Source organism: Danaus plexippus (genome assembly GCF_018135715.1).
Source record: "Danaus plexippus chromosome 13 unlocalized genomic scaffold, MEX_DaPlex mxdp_15, whole genome shotgun sequence".
NCBI lineage: Eukaryota > Metazoa > Arthropoda > Insecta > Lepidoptera > Nymphalidae > Danaus > Danaus plexippus.
The window spans coordinates 6,206,435-6,229,345 of NW_026869849.1; the positions used below are offsets into that span (position 1 = coordinate 6,206,435).

At 32.3% G+C, this 22,911-nt stretch overlaps 1 protein-coding gene across 10 annotated transcripts in view; it reads left to right on the plus strand.

The window, feature by feature from the left end:
- Positions 1-22,911, plus strand: part of LOC116770473 (POU domain, class 6, transcription factor 2) — an 88,290-nt gene that overhangs the window by 62,272 nt on the left and 3,107 nt on the right. For 4 of the 10 annotated variants that reach the window (XM_061527711.1, XM_032661959.2, XM_061527713.1 and 1 more), the window contains 9 exons: positions 2,364-2,481; positions 2,660-2,848; positions 4,134-4,271; positions 4,888-5,374; positions 11,862-12,040; positions 18,407-18,587; positions 20,233-20,286; positions 21,039-21,122; positions 22,735-22,886. In XM_061527711.1, the coding sequence (XP_061383695.1) occupies positions 2,364-2,481; positions 2,660-2,848; positions 4,134-4,271; positions 4,888-5,374; positions 11,862-12,040; positions 18,407-18,587; positions 20,233-20,286; positions 21,039-21,122; positions 22,735-22,886 (1,582 nt within the window). The remainder of the gene's footprint in view (positions 1-2,363; positions 2,482-2,659; positions 2,849-4,133; positions 4,272-4,887; positions 5,375-11,861; positions 12,041-18,406; positions 18,588-20,232; positions 20,287-21,038; positions 21,123-22,734; positions 22,887-22,911) is intronic. The other 6 variants (XM_032661960.2, XM_061527715.1, XM_032661961.2 and 3 more) reach the window with 5 other exon arrangements.

The following is a 22,911-nucleotide window of genomic DNA, read 5'->3' on the forward strand; positions in this document are numbered from 1 at the left end:
AAGTTCGCTTCTATACATGAACACACGAGTTATAATAATTATAACAAAAGTGGGATTTAATATTGTATCCTTCGTATCCCGTTAATTAGAAATAAAAGTTGCCTAAATTTTTTTTCTGTTCAAAGACACAAACTAATCTTAATACAAATACAAATAATTACACTGAAACTTAACTAATTATTTATACGAGAGAATACAGTAGAATCTCGAAATATGACAACATAAAAACGAGAAATTATATATACTACATTTACAAATAAATTTAATATTTTCTTCTATATAAAACTTTATTGCAATAAATCAAGGAAGATCATAAACAAAACAAACAATTCACTAATACCTACGATGGTGTCACATTAAAAAAAAAATAGTCAATGCATGTACGATATTAATGTCAATGCATTTTAATTAGTTTGTCTAGACCGAGCTACGTGTGATTATAACAAGTTATTTCGTTTTTAATTAACTTTTTAAAGATTAGTTAACAAAAATACATTTAAAATTGATAACCTTTATCAATTTATAATTAGAAATTGATTTAATTATGATTAACACATTTATCATAAATATGTATTTAATTATGAATATAGGAAAAACCCGAATGCGCTTTACTAATCACGAATTTTGTAATGAGATGACATAGAATTAGCGATTGGGCGAAGCGAGCACTGGACAGAACACACCATTACTCTTATTTATAAAATAAATCACATTTATATTAATTATAATTCAATTCAGTTATTGTAGTTTTAGTATTCAATTAAAATAACAACGATAAAAATATTACGTTTTTAAACTTTCATATTTTTAGATTTCAAGTCTATTACTTTGCTAAACATCAACGTACTTAGATTGTAAGATATCTTACTCATCGGATAGGTCCAGCTGTTATAGAGAATTAAGAGAACGAATTAACAAACAAACAAACCAACAGTTAATTAGAAATCAAATATATTTATTTAATCAAAATCGTACTTAACAGTTACATTTATTATAAATTTTATTTAGAATAATACTAATTTATAATAGAATATGTGTGTTTGAAAAAAAATGTTACTAAAGAGTTAATTCTGATAAATAAATTTATAAGTAAATTCTAGAAAAACCGCGGCTGTACACCATAATTACTTGTTTGTCATATTTATTCCACTTTCCTCCACCCTTACAGATTATATGAACTATATTTACTGCTATAAAATCTATGAACCACAGTATCATGATTAATGATATAATCTACAACAAACTAACAAAATGTTGTTTGTTATATAACAAATACACGTGAAAAATATTAATGAAATATCATATAAGTATATTGGGATAAGACGAAACCTCATATAATTTTTTTTCAACATTTCCTTTAACAAACATTCTAAGTGATTGTATTGCAATTGCTCTTTTAGTTTATTTATCCGGTACTTAGAATAAAAACCTATCTTTACATATTTATGTCACGACGTATACTCGTATATGTAAATCAACAGTTTTATTGTCTGTAATTGTTATTGAGAAAACAAATACATATTTTCAAAGTTCGCTTTTAAATCAACTCATTAAATATATAAAGTATGTAACGAACGTACCAATTGAGGCTTACTTTTAAAAATTGTCAGGTTAATTTATAAATCTATTAATTTAATGTTGATAGATTTAATGAGATCTAGGACTTTCGCGAGTATTCATTTAAATGAAACCAATATTTTCTTTACTTTGCAGCAACGGTTAGCACGCTTAAGTAACCGCGACGTAGGGAGTATGTAGTTTTCAAAATAATAAGATACGCGTAGTAATCCGGAAAATATTAGTTTTTTTTTTATGTGAAAGGTGGCCAACGAGCAGGCGGCCTACTTGATGGGCAGTAGTGACCATCGCCCATGGACATCCGCAACATCAACATATTTTGCGGATGTCCATGGGCGATGCCTGATTGTTGAGGAAAACGGAGGGATGGGAATAAGGAAATGGCAGGAAAGAGTGGTAATAAGGAAAGGGCAACTGCCTCTCTCACTCATCGCACAAAACGCAGCCACTAAAGGCTACTTCACGCTGATAGTCTGTGAGAGGGTTGTAGTAACTTGACCACAGCTAGGCACTACCACCTCAAAAAATTGATAGATTTATTTAGCTATTTTCATGTTTATCAAATATTTGTATCTATTTATTACATACAGAATTTTATATCTATAAAAAAAATCTTTTACTCTTGGATATTTTCTTATTAATGATGTTTTAATCAAGAAGGTCTAACTTTAAATACATCCACAAGATCCTAGGCGAGGACTGTATTTAGATATAAGTATCGTTGTACTAAACATTATGTTAGTAAGTATCTTCTGTAATATATTAATATCATGTGATGTCTCCAGCAAGCGGAGTCAGACCGTGAGAGCGGCGCTAGTTCGCCGGAGGGTGCGCGGGCGCACGCCGACCAGCGCTCGCCGTCGCCGCGCTCGCGAACGCCGCACCAGCACATGAATGGCTCCAGTGAGTTCGTAACACCGTTTATATATTATTATATAGATATAAATATACAGTAATATAACACCAAAAATTCCAAATTGACTATGATAACATGATAGATACGATGAAAATATTTTGTTCATCAAAAAATATTATTTTAATTAAATCAAGCAGACGTCTTTATTTAAACTCCCACCCACAGTGGCATCGATGTTCCAAAATCTGCAAAATTTGGCGAACATGCAACAGAGCATGCCGCTGTCGCAGCAACAAATGTCGCAACAAATGTCACAACAAATGTCGCAGCTGGCTGCCAACCTGCAGGGTCTCACCTCAATGCCATCCAACCCCGTCATCAACTCGCCTCTCAACCTGAGTGTCAGTGCCCCAGGTGAGAAAACTATGAGATTAATATATTCTTTATACAATGATTTCTAATATAGTTACAATATTCTCCTTGTAGGTCCATTAGCCAGCGCATTTCAGTAATAAACTTAACATTACAACAATAGGTTTAAATTCATCACGAATATTGTCCTATTCCAGAAAACAAGATAGAATCAGACAGACATGGCTTATGCATTAAATCTTTTAGTCGAAAATCAAGTCCATAATTAGGTGATTACCGAAACCAATCGATTAATGAAAGGCAGATAGCGGCATCTCTGCCCGCCCATTAGATCAGCGCCGCAACAAAAAAGAAAACCTATTTAAATAATGAGAATAATTACATATTTTTTCACCAACTCACGGATATTACGACTGTTGCGGTATCATTAACAGTTTTATTGTCTTAATAGACCTAATTATACATTTTTTTCGGCTCTTAATTGATGCGGTGTAGGAGAGAGCATTTATTACAAAATGTTGAATGTCATGCTTTAAATGAATACGTTGTGTTAATGTTGAATTTAACGGCCCTGTGAGGTATGCAGACAATGTTTTAGATTCTGTTAGATCGTTTTGTACGCGGTAAATTAGTTTTGCTCGGTTGCCGATAGACTTTGTGTAATTCTCTATCGTCCGCCGTCTCGGGACAGACGGCGGCTTTTTTAACAACTATATCATTTTATTGTTTATAATTATATATAGAAAGTATCGCGTTTAAATTACCTCTTTTCCATCGGCAACGGAATATCCGTGACGGATAGTATGTACCAAAGCAAATAAATAATGAGGATTATCAAGGCAATTAAAAAATACTTTTCAAAACGTTTACCTAACACAGAATATTACACTTAAAAATAAGTATTCTTATATAAACACATTTAGAGATTGATGTAACTATTACATAATAGATACTTGTAAAATTACATTACTCCAGTACCTTAATATAATCCTATGGACATATTTAATTTATTCCTTACCCTTACTTAGACTACTTACAATCAACAAGCATCGCCCTTACGTTATGAAAGATCTCTTAGACAATCTTGACTCTCCCTTATTTAAGCAGTCCTCTCATATTGTTGAATGGAATTATTGACTAAAGATGTACACAATAACATATATAATACAGGTGATTTGTATCATTAAATATAGTATCGAAGTTTGGGTTGATTATTTTAAGTCACAAGTTTAATAATGTATTGTTAATGATAAAAAATGTGACACATATTCTATAGATATTGGTAACTTACTGTTATAAAAACAATAATCATGAGGTGTTCCACTAGGCATGGGATCTCCCACCCCAGTTAACAGCAGTATGCTGCCGCCGGCTATGCCATCCCCTATGCCGCAGCTCATCCTGGCCTCTGGACAGCTAGTACAGGGCATACAGGGTGCACAACTGCTGATACCTACTTCTCAAGGTATTTATTATCAATACTAGTACTAATGTAATAGAATATTTAATCCAGGGCTACCTTTACTATTATTGTAAATACTCCATTTTGTTGATACCCAATTCTTTTAAATTTTCTCAATTTTTTTTTTATAAAAGGAAAACAATATGAATACAAGACCAAGCGACCAGAAGCGACGATCCAATAGACATTCTGTAACGAGCCGCCATAAAATAAGTTTGACCGTCAATTTGTAGAATAAACAAAAAACACTTTGCTTCATACAAAAATATAAAAAGAGCTACGGATAAAAAGACTTTCTTGTTGTTTATATTGAGTTTGAAACCAATACTGGCCATGAAAAAATATTTTTATACGCCCGCAGTGCAGTGACCGATCGTTAAGATACAAAAATTTACATACATAAGATTATACTCCAGTGTCACCACTGAAGTTGTGGACTAGGATCCCTTACAGTATTTAAAGAATATATATTTCCTTAAATGTTGTCTAATATTTAGTGTCAGCACGTTGCTGGGTCTTTTAATGTGTTTATTATGGATTGATCTATTACCTCATAACATTATATATATATTTTTTTTGTTCTATTTGATAACCAATAATGAATTTCCTTTCAACACAGGTATAGCGACACAAACAATTCTCACCATACCCGTAAATCACGTGAACTCCAACGATCAAATGGTAAATCTCGCTCTGAACAATGGCCAAGTGGTATCCACATCTCTGGCCAATTTACAAGCGATGGCCCAACCCCACCAACTACTAAACTCCAACCCGCAACAAACGTCCAACATTCGGCCGAACATGCTAAATCCAACACTATCGAACGCGCTCCTCAATCCGGGACTGCCAAACTTTTTATCCAACGGAGCGACAAATGCGCAAGAACTGCTGCAAGCATTACAACAGCCGCAAGGGAATCACAATCTCCTACAGACAGTTCAACAAAACAATATGCCACAACAAATGCAAGGCCGAAGATCGTCCTCCCCACGACCTGACAGACATTACAAGGAGAGGGAAAGCTTCGAGCGGTTCGCAGGAGGATCGAGGGAAAGGAACGAGAGAGAAAACTCGGGAGCGGCAGCCCTGAATAGTATTAATAGGTAAGCCGTTCAGTAAGAAACACACAAACACACACACAACCTTCGCGAGACGCTTTAATTAATCGCACCATTTATTTTATCATAAGAAATAACTTTTAATTGTTTTATAGCTACACTTTGCATTATTGAATAAAAAATTACTTAGCACATTGTAAACTGAAAATAACAAAACGGTGTCCATTAATTAAGAAAAAAAACACAATCCCATACTGATCGCCACCTAATGATAATTCATTTTATACAATGATCGTAAACAAACATTACATAATACCACTCAATGATTACGATAATTTCGGAAAATAAAACCTACCTTTAATATAACAATTAATAATTACATTGACAAATAATGATTATTAATAATGACACAATTTCAAACCCTTCTCCCCGTGACGAATGTAACTAACTACGTGACAATGACTGTAATTACGTACATCTGCCGTAATCAAGGATTGTTTTAGAATTTAGATTCCAAACTCAATGCAATTTCAAAGTCTACTATATCTTATATTTAAACAGCTGTCATAGAATAAATTGCAAATCGACAACTGATTTAATCAACAGTATTCAATATACAACTACAAGGCGATAATGCTGTAAAGTATAGAGATGTACAAAAACATGGCTTAGCTGTATAATAGCTCGCTATAAACAACGTACGTCCTAAAGTATAACAATCATTTCATTTCTTTGAGTTTTGAGTGATAAATGAACATGCAATATTAGCATTTTAATTCATTTGAAATAAGCGATGCTATCGCTGAATAACGTCCCCAGCTTATTACAAGTCATTACATTCAATGTAATTAAATTGTACTCTAATGATAATGTTTTTTTGTTTTTTTTGTTATTTCATTCGCTGATATAAAATATTTATTTAAATTATTCATACATAATGAGCTTTCGAAACTTGGTGTATTTCGTAAAAAAATTACGTAATACGCAAAGCAATATTGGCATGAACTTATAATACTAAATAAGGAAAACAATTATCTCATAGTATTTTATACCTTAATGAGTAATTTAATACTAATTACAGACAGGATGTTAAATAACTTGTGATATAATTACATAAATGACGTTCTATTCAAGTACCTCACGGACAATTTTCTGGTGTTGGCAGCGCGGAAAACATTAAATACATTGTGACGTGACCATTGCTATTTGATCCCTAGATTTTGTATTAATACTATAAAGTATAGATGTTTGCTTTGTAACTAATGTCCTCATATATCGAAACTATCTGGTCAAGTCGATATCTTGGAATCGTTGTTCCCGGATATTGTAACGAGACCACAGCCCCTTCATAGGTTGCCTACTGAAGTTAATGAAATCACTAACTTAAAACTATAATAATCGTCTCCTCAGTTTATTTGTTATGAATATGAAATGTTATTGTCAAATAATCGGTTATCATTGACTGAATGATTTAACGGGACTGTACAAAACATTATAATATAAAAGCCAAGCAGCGTTGTCCCTAATGAAAGAGACGTTAGATACGCTATAAAATAATAATACATTATATCATCAACTCATCGAAACAACAAGATATTCAACAATCTCATTGTCACTACCAACAATATATCACAATAATTAAAAACATTCTTAGAAAAACCCAATAAATATGTGATAAGTAATTCGTAACGTTATAGCTAATCAATCGCGAACGTATTCGTTTGATACAGTGTTTAATAATTAGCACAGTTCCTACCTAATTAAAGTACCCATGACATCTATGCGAGTAACATTGATGTATAGTTCCTACGCGGTTATCAGACCGTATCGAAGGCTGTATTCTGAGACCGTATTTCCACTGATCGATTAAAAACTTTTAACGTATCGATTTTACTTTATATTATACTGATATAAATTAATGGATATCTGTTTGTGTTCGACAAAAGTATAGTTTGATGTTTGTTTTTCATTGAACTTTATGCTTTTGTATCATCACGATACGTTTAATGAAATTACAAGCAAAGTCCCGGTCAGCGCTAGTATATTATAGTACGTATTAAAGAAATATATTGGCTTTCGTTAAATAAATAGCAAGATATTATTTGGAAAGCATTGCTTTAAATTTAAACGTGTTATTCTAATAAAGTGTTCGTATAAATCACATTAAAATAATGTAGAGGTTAACGTGGACCTAAGATTTAATAATAGTGCTACTTATATAATTTAGATTTTGTAATATATTTGCATTTTAAGCACGCAATAGACGCTAATAGGAAATGAAATGAATGTAGTTTTCAAACTAACATTAAGAAATAAGTGATTAAATATATAATATATGTCGATGGTCCTGATACATAACTCACTCCGCAAAATTAAACTAATATTTACAGGAAACTTATTATATGATTTTTTTTAATAACCTCTCATTGATTCATCCTAATACTATGAGAAATTTAAAAGTTTGTTACCCCGAATGAGTAAGGAAAACTGAATATTAATGGAACGGTATGAGGGACATATCCGTGGTATGAAGCTAACTTCTGTAAGGCATGTGATAAACAATTTTTTAACACATGAACGTTGTGAACGAAAGGCAAAAGTCATTGGTGTGGATTCACCGGCTTGTTTCTTTTCCATGCCATTAATATAATACAATGGCATTATTAAATATTCTAAGATTTTAGTTTTCGATTGTACCATGCATCCATTAAGTGAATATATATGTGTGCGTACTTCAAAGACATTAAGTTAATGCGACCTCATAATTACTGGCTGGAAGCATTAATTCTCGCATCCATAATTAAGTTTAATACCTCATTTCTGTTGGCCTACAATCTAGATAAATATTGTATGTCATTTGACGTCTATTAAAGCTACATTAAAATGTTGAATCATTGTGAAATACTGGCGTAACAAAAAGTTATTTTTTTTTTAAGATCATAATTTACCAACGACAAGGCCGAATTCGAACAAGAATTGCGGACACACGGATCACGGTTCTGTTTACAAACGCCTTAAATCAACCTTATTATTCCGGTTTAACATAACTCTGTAACGATTTATTTATATTAATATAACTATATATGTATCCATTATGGTTTGCACATTGTTCAGAGACATGATATAGAGGAAAAATTATAATGCGCATTTTAAACGTGAAACACATAGCTAATAACTAATAACGCACGGTAATTTAAGTAATAATATTATAAACATGGAATTCTTTAACATCTGTCTTCTATTTCTATAAAAAAATATATAATGAACATGCAATAAATAAATAAAACATCACGCTTAATTTAATATAGTTATAAAGAGCGTTCAGTACCCAAATTATAGCACGTGTTTCCCACCTCATCACGTATTCAAATCAAAATGCTCTACAACGTGTGAAGTAAACGGAAAATGTTAATTATTATTAACTTTATTATAAGCAAGAAAAACGAAACTATCCCGTCATGTTTCTTAAATGTTTATTAGTTTAAACTGACATTGGAACTTAAGGCGCACTACGGATAATAAATTGCTTATAACAAATGAAACGATCGGATAAAAGACTCAAGAAGTCGATGGTAATTGTAATAATATTCTTATGATATATTTCTTATAATGTAATATTATCAATATAATACAACATTCCATTTTTTGTCCGACGTATATTATATTATATATATTGATATATTTTTTAGCACTCGATATAGCAACGGCTAAGTGTTGCCAATTTTAGATTCGTCATAGCATTAAAATTGTTAATTTTAATTACTAATAATCTCAGTTTAATAAATTTCGATCGGATACGGATATTCGCAATAATGTTACGTGATTCGCGAACATTTCGTGAGAATTTTTTTATGCTGTCTGTATTTAAGATGTCATTTAGATTTTTTTACGCCGAGTTCAACGACCTTATCTCTAATAACATTATATAAATCCATTCTACGCAGCTAATTCATGATTAACATATATAATATGCAATTATTACTTGTAATGTACATTATAATTAATAATAATATATATATTTTTTCATATTATACACGTCCATATAATGATTATGGCCGTCCAATAAACTTTTACAAGAAGTCATAAATAACTCGAAGATGATAATTAGGTTATACATCCCCCGTTATTATTTAACAAAATTATTATTTTAATAAAGTTTCTCTCGTCTTACAGAATGAATTTAATTTATTCATATTACTAGGAGATCGTTTTACGCTTTTTATTATTTTGTATGACGATGTATGTAAATCATATGAAGAAAATTCCGTAAGTTTGAATACGTAGAATGTTAATATTAATTAGTGAATTAAAAATATATTCAGTCCGTATATTGTGCCTTAATAGTTATGCTAAGTAAAGTTTTGTTTACTATATCTTTAAACAAATATATATATCGATTACCGTACCAAATTTCACCCTTATCTATGAAATAGGTAGTTACGAGGAGTATAAACATACACATATATATTACGATCAAACTGTTACAAACAATACGTTATTTAATCGTAAATGTATAAGCAGCCTTAAGGATCTTACGAAACACGCTGTCGAAAAATAGAATGTTTTAAATTATTCTTAAAGTTAATTATTACTCTTAATAAAGACACTACATCATTTCCTCTGGCTTTCTTATAACACGTTTCTATTTATTATCCTGTTTAATATTTAAAACAGTTTTTTGCACAAGGCAGACACACACGAACATACACGAACACACACACATAGTGAATACTCGTGTGTGCAGGAAAGATGTTTTATTATTTTTCCATACAAGTCCCTTCCCGCAACGTTGTCCGAAACAGGAGGTTAAAATAAACAACGGTTTAAAAAAGCAGCATTAATACTTAACAACTTCCGCACTTATGCAGAATACATTTTATGTATCCATTTTATGAAACTTCAATACACTTTCGAACTTACGAATTTAAATTACTCAAGAACGATATATTTTTATGTAAAAAATATATAGGCATCCTGATAAATATATAGTTACGTGTTAGTTAAAAGACGCTAGTACTATACTTGTGACTACAATACTATATTCAAAACAAAAGGTCAGATTACAAAGAACAGTTGTAAAGCATTTTAAAATAATTATCTTGAAAATGCATAGTTTGGGCGTCGAGTAACGTGTTGATTAATTGAAGGAACAATTAATGTGTGTGTGTCTTCGTGTGCGTGTATGTGTGTATGAGTGTATCTGTGTGTGAGTGTATACTTATACTTTATTACTCGCTTGTATTGTATTCTGCAACTTCGTTCACTTAATATGTATGCACGGTTCACTAATTTCTGTCTTGTACAGTATCCATTATGCGAAAAAAAATAATTGTAGCAATACTTTTTATTACATCTACGTACGAAGAAGGTTTTATTTATGTCAAAGTAACGTAGCTGTTGCCGGCTTTGTTGACTATTTTTAAACCTAAAGTTTAATGCCTAAGTGTGTACGGTTCTCTGACTCAGCTGTCTTTTACATTATATGTATAATTTAAAAAACAAGTATATTTAATCGCGGTTCTAATTTAAGTACCCGAAATATTTTTATGAATATTTCTTAATTATTTGTCAAAATATGATACGTAGGTCGTAGATTGAATGTTTTATCCATTGTTCGCCTTATATAAGAATGTTGAGTCAACAGCTTTAGATTTTTATAATAATATAAACTTAATCAAATATAAAAATATATATACAACACACAGTCAAACTAGCTTTCATAAAACCTAGTAGATTCTTGCAACCATACAACGAATGAGTCCCTAATTAGCCAGCAATTACCACTAATGCAACAGCACACTTAATGAAGCGCGCACCTCATTTATACGCCGCGGAACCACTTGCAACGATGCATTGTGTCGGCGACAACGAGTCGCTTATAAGTCGTGACATCACATAACTAGACATTTACAAATTATTATATCTACACTAAAGCACGCGACATACATCGTTACAAATGATAATAACCAAATTTCCATACATTTTACATTCTTATCCTCAAAATTATGTTGTAGAGTAGAAAAATTTTCAACGTGAAGACCAATCAAATTAAACATATTGTAATAAAGCAGTCGGCTGTATAATAGTACGTAATTTCACTTCATGAATATATAGTGCCATATCTATTATAATTTGCGCAATATAAAATGTTATTCGCTGATCAAAATACGTCCAACATCTGCCGAACAACATATATTTTCCACATAAATGAAAGACATAATTTCTTACAATCATTGTAACACAATAGAAACTAATGGCTCTGACCTTAAGAATAAATTGTAATTAGTTTAACATGACTGCAATTAATTATTTTGATTTATAGTTGTAATAGAGTTGTCGTCATATTAATGCATCATTTTTATATGAAAGCAACAAAGACGGCGTTCTAATATAGTATTGAAAGTTGATTTCTGAAAAAAGCCTCGCTTTGGGCTTCAAGAAACGGTTGTAAGAGCTTATCCATAAAATATTATGATCACACTTTGGTTTATCTATACAAGGTTGGAATATAAAACATTGTATTTATCTCCAGGCTCGCAGCATCCAACGGCGAGATCACCATAACAACGTCCCATTCAACAGCGGGTACAACAAGCAGTGCGGGTAGTGTTGGCAGTGCGCCTACAGCATCACCTCACGCTCCCGTCAAGCTCTCACCAAGCTCTGTCAAGTCACCAGCACATGACGAGGACCTGTTGGCCGATTCACCTAGTAAGTTCTGACAGTAACCATATTGATTATGATCTATAATGACGTCAAACAATCAAACGGAAATTCTGAAGTTTGTTGGAAAAATTTCCCTGATGTAAGCACACACATGTATGTTACTAACTATAGGTTCGAGGAGCTCTATTGGTCGAAGCATTTTGGTCATACAAAGGAGACCGCTTTTTGTTCTTCATTAAAAAAAACTATTCCTGTTTCGTTTTTAAAATCGTTATATATTATTAATAATAGTTCGTATAAAACTTTATCCAATAAAGTCTCTTTACATGCAATAGATTATACCGATGTCTTATTAAATTACCAACTAAGATCTCCCATTTATTCACTCACTCTTTTCTATAATAATTTAAATGCAGATATATTTTATGTAATGCCCGATTTAATGACTGTCTATGTAAAGTTAGAAAACTGGACCGACTTGCAACGATAAGAGATTTGTACTATTTATATTACAATCATTCCATTGACCAAACGCCGAATCCATTCATTCTACATTGTAAATATTTAAGTTATGAATATTTTTATTCAAAAACTCCCAAACGACTTTCTATAGTAAAGACTAGTATATTTTTATCAGTCTATTTGATGTAAAACGTGATTCCATATAATAAAACAATTTTAAACTAAAGTATAATCTATTTTGGACTTCTGTAACAGTACTGTAGTCATCTAAAAAGTTTTTCATTCTAAGTAGGCGATCCATTAGCCGTCGCAAAGTCCAACAATGTCGTACAGTTATTTCAACTAATACTATAAAGAGTTGGAAAGTCGGATGGTCTATTTAGGAGTTGCCGACAGACTGCAAAGTCGATTAGGCATTGTTCAGACTAAGTTCTTAAGCACATACCTGATGTAATGAGATATTCGAATGTGGACCGTGTTTTGTTGATGAACCGGCTAAAGTGGGGAACTGCTCAGAGGCATACGTGTATAATTTAGTATGGAACACTACTTTGCCTCTATATTCACTTTTCTACCGGCTGAAGTTTTAAATTATGAATATTTATCTCATAATAAATAGTCATCATTATTATTTGAATATCCTTTTAAAGATTTAGATACGCAAGTTCTTGTTGGGTTAAACATAATTATTTCAGATATTTTATATCTGAAAATGATTTATTCTTACTGGCCCATATAGTTTAATTTTAGACTGGGTAAGCCAAAGAACGTGGGGACCTACTAACCCGGGTAGTCTAGACTTTTATTTCTGTTACCTGATACTAAACGATATGAGCTAATTTATTATTCTAGATCTTAAGAGCGAGCTGCTTTCTCATCTGGTATAGGCTTAGACCCAATTATAGACCTGAAGAAATTAAAACGGGCAGAACATTAAAAACCTCTTAGCTACCTACATCAGACTCAGTTTAAAGCAAAATAAAAGTTGTAAGAAAAAATTTGGTGCTAAAAATAAAATTTAATCTAAATAAACGGTACGACATAAACTTATTTAAGCTTCGATATCAGACTCTGAATACTAAGACTTGGGAGTTTAAAATCAGAATGAAGGGTAACCCTAATGAAATTGGTAGACAGTGTTAAGTGATACATTTGCATATTAGCAATATTTAGCGGTTATATTATAAGAGTCAATGATTTCTTTAAAATGAAAGTGAATGCCTGTCCAGTAATTAATACTAAGACCATTGATGTCTCGTCATTTTCTTTGCGCTTTGGTTAAAATGCATCTCGGTCATGTCTTCTCATGACTACATTTATATATTTGATAGTCATTTTGTTTAAAGTTTTGTGTAAATGCATAACGTTAATGTGCTCACGGGGTGTGATCTGACCTAGTGAGTTAATTGTTGAATTATGAGATCGTCGTAGCATTGCTAACTCGACTGCAAATTGATTGATATAGTGAACCGTGGGTAATGGTTATTATTAGAAAATATTTGAGTATCACAGATTTTTTGTGGGTATCACAATGATCGAATCAGTTGAGATTCAGATTGTTAAGGTTTGAACTGTTGACGAAAGCTTATACATTAAAAACAAAGAGAATCAATTAACTGAGTTTATATTACAGAATGATAGTTTTTATGTTAGACGATAAAATTATTGAATATCGAATTTGAATATGACACAGATAATAAAAGACTTCGTTATCGCTTATGATAATAATAATGTATTATTCGGCTAACATTTTTTCTTTAAATTTTACTTTCAATGTGTTTTATTGAATGTGGGCATTAACTTTATATCCGTTTGAAAACTTACAAGTTCTATAATAATATATTATAAATATAGCGAATAGCTATAATTCCTATATAAATCTTATCGGTTTTAATGTAAATGAATTGACTGTATCACGACATGTCTTATCGGAATCTTATCGGTCCCGTCTCGTAGTCAGCAAACGTCTATACCCGGGGCCCCAGTTCTATAGATTACTATTTAATTCGTAGTTAGCGGATACAATTACTAAATTACTGAGTTCCTCTGTTTACTGCTCGTACTAATTTATCTATATTAAATCGATAGGGTACACATACATCTGGAGACCAACTTTGTATTTACTGTCATTTAATCTCTTTAGTTTTCTTTAATATAAACACTTAAGAAAAGTAACAAAAAAAGTCATTTTGCACCCATGTTTCATTGTAGATAATACCAAATCATAAGTGGATTGGTACTCAATATATGAATAGTCATAAATAATTTTAATACGAGAACTCTGTAACACTACGGCCTCGATATAAAACACTTAGTGTTTTAATAGTTGAAACAATAAATAGTTTTGTTTCCTATAAACTGTGAAATTAACAAAAGCGGTCAAATCGGGCGACATCAAAAGCCGCCGCCGCATACCCTCAGAGAAAATTAATTTACTAATTTAAAGCCATTACAAATAATTAACGTTCTCGATAAAATTGAGCACAATCGATAAAAGTAACAAAGACTCCACCGACCACTTCCATAACCAGTTGCTAAAGAAATGCTATTAAATATATTATTACTTTATACAGTAACTTAACTGTCATTACGTAATACAGTATTCTTACAACAAGTGTCCATCGCCAACTTAACACAGACAGTCAAGGTTTCCCCATTCATTATTTGTTACATTTGTGTACGTATTTCTATAGTGATGCGTCTAGACTGACGGTTTTCAGTTAAAGCGAACTCCTACTAATCCTATTGGGATATTAAATGTATAAAAACGTACTAATTGCATTCCCCAACAATTCTTATAACTACAAAATTAACCTCTCCTATATGTTACATCGAAATAGCATTCTATAAAAACTTTTAAATATAAATAAAATAATCGTAATAAATTCTAAGTTTAGTCATTGAAGGCGAATATTATTCAAACTAACATACAAATCTTATCAAATATGAACCGTATGGCAGTCGCATAACACGCAACGTGAACACCATATATATATGTTAAACTGATTAAACAGATTTCATTCAGCAAATGAGTTTAATGTATAATATGTGTATCTCCACGTGCGGTTCAAACAGGTGGTTGTCGCTACACGCTGTATGGAACGAATCGTACGTTAATACGCGACTTTCTTGATTATTATATATATGGTCAAAACAATCTAGTTACACGTTCATATCGAATTATTCAATAAACCATCAGCTGTCAGATAGATATTCAATAATGGAATGGGATTTTAATTAGAAAGACCGAAATGAAAACTTCAATAATATCAGAGGGGTTCAACTTTTACGAAAACCGCTGTATACCGGAGAAACTCGAGAGCACTTATAAAACTGTTACTTAATAAATCAATCGATACAAAAGCAATAATTTCAAAAACGTAATAGTAACAAATGTAAGTCAATTCGACTCGCCTAATTCTATCCATAACATGTTAGCAAAATTGTATTTGCGTGCAGAATTCTGATGTGATAACGATTCTGTTATCTATCACCATCGGAATAGAGTGTACACGTCACAGTCTGACGTGCATCGATACAAATGGAATACTTTAATTAAGGATAATAAAGCGTTGAATATAAAATATAGTTATAACAGTCCCACAAAATGATTATGTGAAATATCGTGTTGTAAATATGCATGGCATGTGAGAGCAGTATTAATACTTTCGACAAACGCAAATCCGATATTAGCGGATCATTTCGTAGAGGAAGCTATTTCGGTATTAACTGTGATAAATATGAAAAATTAATTGAAACTGACGAATCGAATGTTTACGTCGAAATATTTTGTAACCCTTTCAACTATGGGGTAATAAAACGTATAATATTCACAGCGCGGTTGAGGCTTGGTTGAGGAAATGAAAACATTTATACGTATATAGGTATATACATACATATTCACAGATAGATTTTAATCCCAAGTATATAAACGTTCGTGTAACAAGACATGGAAAATTTAGTCACAATTAATACAATGTATCGGAGAACATTCACAAATATACTTAAATGTCATTACTTTCAAATTGTTCTCTTTCACGTAACCCGGGTCAATAAACGTCCGGACACGCGAACAGTAATTCTATCTAATTAATTTATAACATGTATTAAACAATTAAGAGAACGGTATCTAGATGCATTATCGTTGAATTCGGCGTTGTTACTTCCAATTGACTTATCTTTGTAAATTAATTAATGGCTGAGTCTCATCACGCGATAGTAATTGGATGTCTTATTGTTGCCTGCGACCTTTCGGCTTTCACCGTTTTAAACATAGGTGTAATTTGTATAAAGTGACCTTTTAATTTCGTTGTGTCAATTTAAGAAATCATTTGAACTTAAGCTCAATTTGATGTCACGTTTAATGGCGTTTGTAAAAGCTTTCATGATTATCACGCGGGTTACACGTAAATTAAAATAAAATTGTAAAATGCAGTAACATTTAAATTAAGATAAAATGACAGTAAAAATGTTATTAAAATAAAGTGTTATCCCATAGTAGTGTAAGAAATTAAAAAATAATAATAATAATTAAAAGTTGCAATCCTCTCAATATAATTATTGAAATTAAATTTTTTAATTTACTAAAAAATTCGTTAATTGTTTTTCAATTACTAAAATTCCTTTTATGTAAAACTATGATAGTAGCATAATGGGGACATAACAAGAAAGTTAATATATAAGGAAAATCCGGTTAGAGATTTATAGAGATAAATTACTTCAAAATAAACACATAACATATTAATATTTTAAAACTTACTTCCATGAATTAATATTGAAATCTATTAGACTATCGATATGATTTTTAATAAGAATTTAATTTAATTTTATATAGTAAATTAATGTTTTTACGTTAAGAGCTCACAAAGTAATATATTTATTTTTAGTTTTTGAAAACCGTGGATGTAACATAAGAGACCTGAATATAAAATATTGATATCAATTAAAAAATACGTAATACATTGCTTGTAAAACGTTCAACATAAAAGGCTGTTTGATACGGGATAATATTGTTATAAGTGTAGCTAATGCGACCTGCAAGCATGTGATTAAAAAGGATGCTTAAATTAATTTGATCTCGATTTCTATTAATTTAACAATTTCTTTTGTATTCGTGTAATGAAATTTCCGTCACCTGGGAGTGTGAGAATCAAACCATTCTTCTGAAGGGAAACACGGGTATTACAGACTTGAGATAATTTTATGGAACCCTAGAATTTAGCATATTTATACTTTGCGATTGTCTTTTTTTTAAGTTTATAGAGGACTTAACGATCTCTTTATGTACTAACGGGTTTAAAAGACATTTATATTAATATTATTAAGGAGGTTCTTGTATATTCATTGTGTGTTTGCTTCCGGACTTGGCTACTTCCAGTTAAATATAGTAACAGGTAGTGTAATGTGATCCAGGGTAAGCTGAGGGTAATGATTCGCACTGTTATATTGTAGTTTGGTAACAGCTTATATTAATCTTACATTCAATTTACTACACATGTATCAATAAATTGAATTAGTTCCATGAATAATACATTGCTATCATCCTGAAATAACTTCTCAATGATTACGGGACATCGGATATCTAATAAAAAATAACATACCGTTATCAACAAATGTTTTATCCTTAAATCGTTGATATCAATGGGACAAAATATATATTAGAGACGAATGTTTGTTTCACCGTGCAGCGGTAAATGGAGGAACGATTGCCAATTTACCGACCCTACCTTGTCTTAATTGGTGCAGACTTACTCAAACTAGTGGGGAGGGAGGAAGTAATTTGTCATCGGTTAGCTAAGCAGGGGTGCAACGTCTCCTCACTAATGATATTCCGCATAATCAGTACCTCAGCCATCTGCTAATTACATAAATTGCCCGCTAAACCTATAATTTTCCTCGGGGATGAAGCTGGAGGAACAAATTTTAATACTTGCTGTTTCAATTCCATAGATCAGCCAACTATAAGTCAGTCGACGGGCAACGTTGTTGATGGAATCAATCTAGAAGACATCAAGGAGTTCGCAAAGGCATTCAAATTACGACGACTAGGCCTAGGGCTGACGCAGACCCAGGTCGGACAAGCGCTTTCCGTCACCGAAGGGCCCGCTTACAGTCAGAGCGCCATTTGCAGGTATTTCAAACGCTCATTACCGTAAACATATTAATTGCAGATTCAATATACCTCTCAATGTATGAAGTCGCACGCTTGGTTCGATGTTAAATGATTCTGTTTTATGAAAATCCTCCAACTTTCATACGCATGTGACCAACGACTTTGCCGCTTCGACGTCACGCAGCTCCAAATATCACAATAACTTTTTAATATCGTTAATTGAAGTGATTTGTAAAACAGCACGACTCCTTTCATTGCCTACAATTCGTTTAATTAATTACCATTTGGACGGCTTCCGTTCCGCTATCTCGGTCAGGTTTTTTTTTTTAAATCTACGCGCATTATAATTAAAATTTATTTTTTCTTGTAACATTAACAAATAGGTTTGAATATATTATAAATATAAGCAATTTTATCATAATTTACATATTAACTCATTTGTTTGTAATTAGCCGTTGCATTGTATGTCATGTCATGGTTTTAGTGGCCACTAAATTATCCCTTGGTTTAAAAGTAGCTGTTAATTTATCTTAACTGTTAAAATTGTTACTCATGGTTGGTTTGTTGTTTTATAATATAATTAATGTTGACTAGCTTCCTCACGCGTTACAGTGTACCTTGTGTAGATTCGAGGTGTTGATTAAAGACGCGGTACTTTTATCAAAATGTATATGTAAATAGCCATTATAGACAAGATGTCGGCTTTTACGTCTATTAAAGAGTTGATTTAGCGCCATCTTCTTTAATAACAAATTGTCTATGAACGCATTATTCGTCGCGTTATAAGTTTTATAAACATATCGTTGGAGTTACTTCACGGCGATGTTACAAGTTGTGAAACATCCATTTGTTAGTCAAAACAAACATCCGTTTAACGCGTATCTGATAGATTTTCCTTATGTTTAATTGAAATTGAATGATTGAAAACCTTACCAGCGATAGAGCTGGGCCGTGTCGGGACGACTCCAAGGAAATTTCATGTCGACCCTGATCGACCTCGGCCGTATAATAAAATCATTAATCGTTACTTCTGTTCCAGTTAATTAATTATCTTGGCGTAATTACTTTTTTCGTGTAATTAAAAGAGTAGAATTCTCCTGTCTTTGTCCCGTGATTTCGTTTTCCATTAATTTTTATTTCTCCCCAATTTGCTATTGTGACGCCGTACACGGCTGTAACCCCTTTGATTATGCTAGACTCAATTAATTTGCATTATAATTGAAATTATTTCTGAATATACGTTACACTTCTAAGACGAGAGTCTCATTAACGGAACGGTCGTTTATTTTTTAACGGACTGGCTAAAACTGTTAACATCATAGCCGAAATGTATAATTCAATTAACATTAATCAATTAGCATTTCATGTTAATATGGTCATCGAGCTCACTCAATAATCACGGTCACTTGCTAGGATCGAAAACGTTGAATCAATCATGTCCTTATTACAATTTTATAAGAGACAGACGACGTCAACGCATCTCTGACTTAGGACAAAGGTATTGTTTACAGCTACACTGAATAACTTGTCTGAAAATACGTTAAACCGTCGACTTAATACGTTGAGGACCAAGCCTGCGATTTCCATGATGTGCTTACAAAGTGCTCTACCATACGGGGCGCGTTACTTTATACACTAACATATGATCTGTTACCGTCCCCAGTGCCCTGGCTTCGCAGATGCTAGCAGCTCAGCTGTCTTCACAGCAACAAAACATGTATGTGTTTTGTTTACTATATCCCTACACTCGACTCCGAAGCTAACTTCATTCGGACAAACAATCTCTTCTAACGCATAATCTGAATGAACTTAGCTCCGGAGATACAAATAAGCACACGACACACTCAGCTTCCACGCCGTACGTAGATTGTCTTGTAATCAAAATGTTTCAAAGCTGTTTAATAAGATGTTATCTCGGTCGACCGTGCATGCCGCTTGATTGAAAGCCGCATACATTTACTTATAATTACCGGTTTTGGCGTTACTTCTATATCTTTTCACACGTATACCGTATTTACATAATAATTACAGAAAGGCGTTGTGCATCGGACGCGCTACATTTTGATGTTGAGACATACGTTAGACGGTCCCGGGTCGACATTATGACTAATCGTTATGAGAGTTTTATCAAATAGCGTTACGAGTTAACTCATAAAGCATGACGGATTATTTCATTTATTATTATTATTATTTCTTTTTATTCATTTTGCGCAATTCAAAGCCAGGGCATTGGCATACGTTACCTTTCGTATTTAATTGAATTCATTTTATCGTTACACGTTCAGCGTTCATCAAACTGATCACCTCGGCCTAAATTGCCTATTGTTTTTTGTTGTATGTCTAATGCTATGTCAATGTCCTGTCTGTATTTAAGTTGGTATTGGGTTTAATTTCGGGAGAGCGTCACGCGTTATATAATAGAGAGAACGGTGCGTAAGTTTCTAACATACAAATTTATGTTCGATACAGATTTGAGAAATTGGATATAACTCCAAAAAGTGCGCAGAAAATCAAACCGGTGCTTGAACGTTGGATGAAGGAAGCTGAAGAGAGGTAAATATTGTTTGAGTGAATTATGAAATGTGAGATCGTGTCGTGTACAACATTTGGCCCATAACGCTTGGCGTCGTGAATATTTCTCAAATCTGGACTAACTGAGCTTACTGTTTAGGTTCATGCACATTGCTTTGTTTGTATTTATGTTCTTGCACGGAATAATATATTATAAGTTATTATAACGCCTCCTACAGGTATTGAGAACGGTTCACAACCGTTTACAATACCTTGTTATTTTAATTACACAACTATAATTCTCACTAACAATCGCGTATAATCAATGTCAATTAGAAATTTAACAATCGACACTACAACACTAACAACTAGAAGCGAGTACTTCACACCGATACAGTGTAAACAAAATAAATTTCAATAATATCGGTCCAGGTGTCGCTCGAATCCCCGAGACCTCTTAATATCTTGTAAGGACGGCCATCTATCGATTTTACATTGTACATCATTAAAATGCATTATCCGGGTGCAACGGGAATGGTTTTAACATTGCAAATGCCTGAATTTACAATCGCCTCTCCTGGTGGTAATTTTTAACGAGCGACTACGTTAACAACGACCCTTGAATTAATAAAGACATAGATCCATTTCATTAATGCTAACTAGCAAAACAACCTTTAAAATTTTTAATACCCGCCAGTCATTTCTCCACCCCTTGACGAAATTCGATTTCGCGTGTGAACTAATTTAGTTTTCAAAGCAATTTGCGACACTTGTTCTTCATTTTTTTATTCGTTCGCTGTTGCTTACAGTTTATTCCGTTCTGCGCTTATATAGGTGTTTAAAAATCCATTAAATTCGTTAATAATCGCTATGTATTATTTATAAATTTATATTTCACATAATGTATTTCAATTTATCGACATTGAGAATACTTTACGTTGAAAAACTAACAATCGTTGTGATTTCAAACGGATATCTGTTTTAATGAAACCAATTCCAAAAAATAATATTTCATCCGTACATTTTCATAATTGGAATAAAAAAAAAATTATCAATAAAACTGATGCAACAATAACTGTTTTTTAGATTAAGGAAGAATTGAATATGAAACGTAGAAGTGACATAAAAAAAAAATGTAATTTATTCGCCATCTGAAGTGTAAACAGATTCCATAGCATTCATATATGTAAGGGGATTCAAATGGCACTTGTATTATGAAACCAGACCAAGGTTTATTGTTTACATCTGACGTTCATCGCTTACTTTGGTTTTCAATATGAACTTGAAAATACCCTGCATGCTCTACTTTGAACTGCATGCCTAAGTAATATTATTATAAAACGCTAAGAATAATCAAAATACAATGCTCATCCATTATACTTTGATTATTAGCTTTGTATTGTTAATTTTATGTAGGTATTCATAGACCGTGGACGTAAAAAAACAGTTATAGTTACTATTATTTCCAAACAGCGCAAAAAAAAATCAATGCATTCTTATAAAAACATAATGGAACACTAAAATGCAAAAATATTACTCCAATCGATGTAACACTAATCCACAATACAAACAAACGAAACAATTTGATATATCAGAACCAAAATGCTTATGATGTGAACAATACAATTTAGAACTGAAAATCATAGTGAATAAGGTCTATTTTTCACAGGTACGCGTCCGGTCAGAACCATCTAACGGATTTCATAGGCATGGAGCCGAGCAAGAAACGCAAACGACGGACGTCCTTCACGCCGCAGGCTCTCGAACTACTCAACGCTCACTTCGAACGAAACACGCACCCATCTGGTTAGTTCGCTTGACTGTCATATTA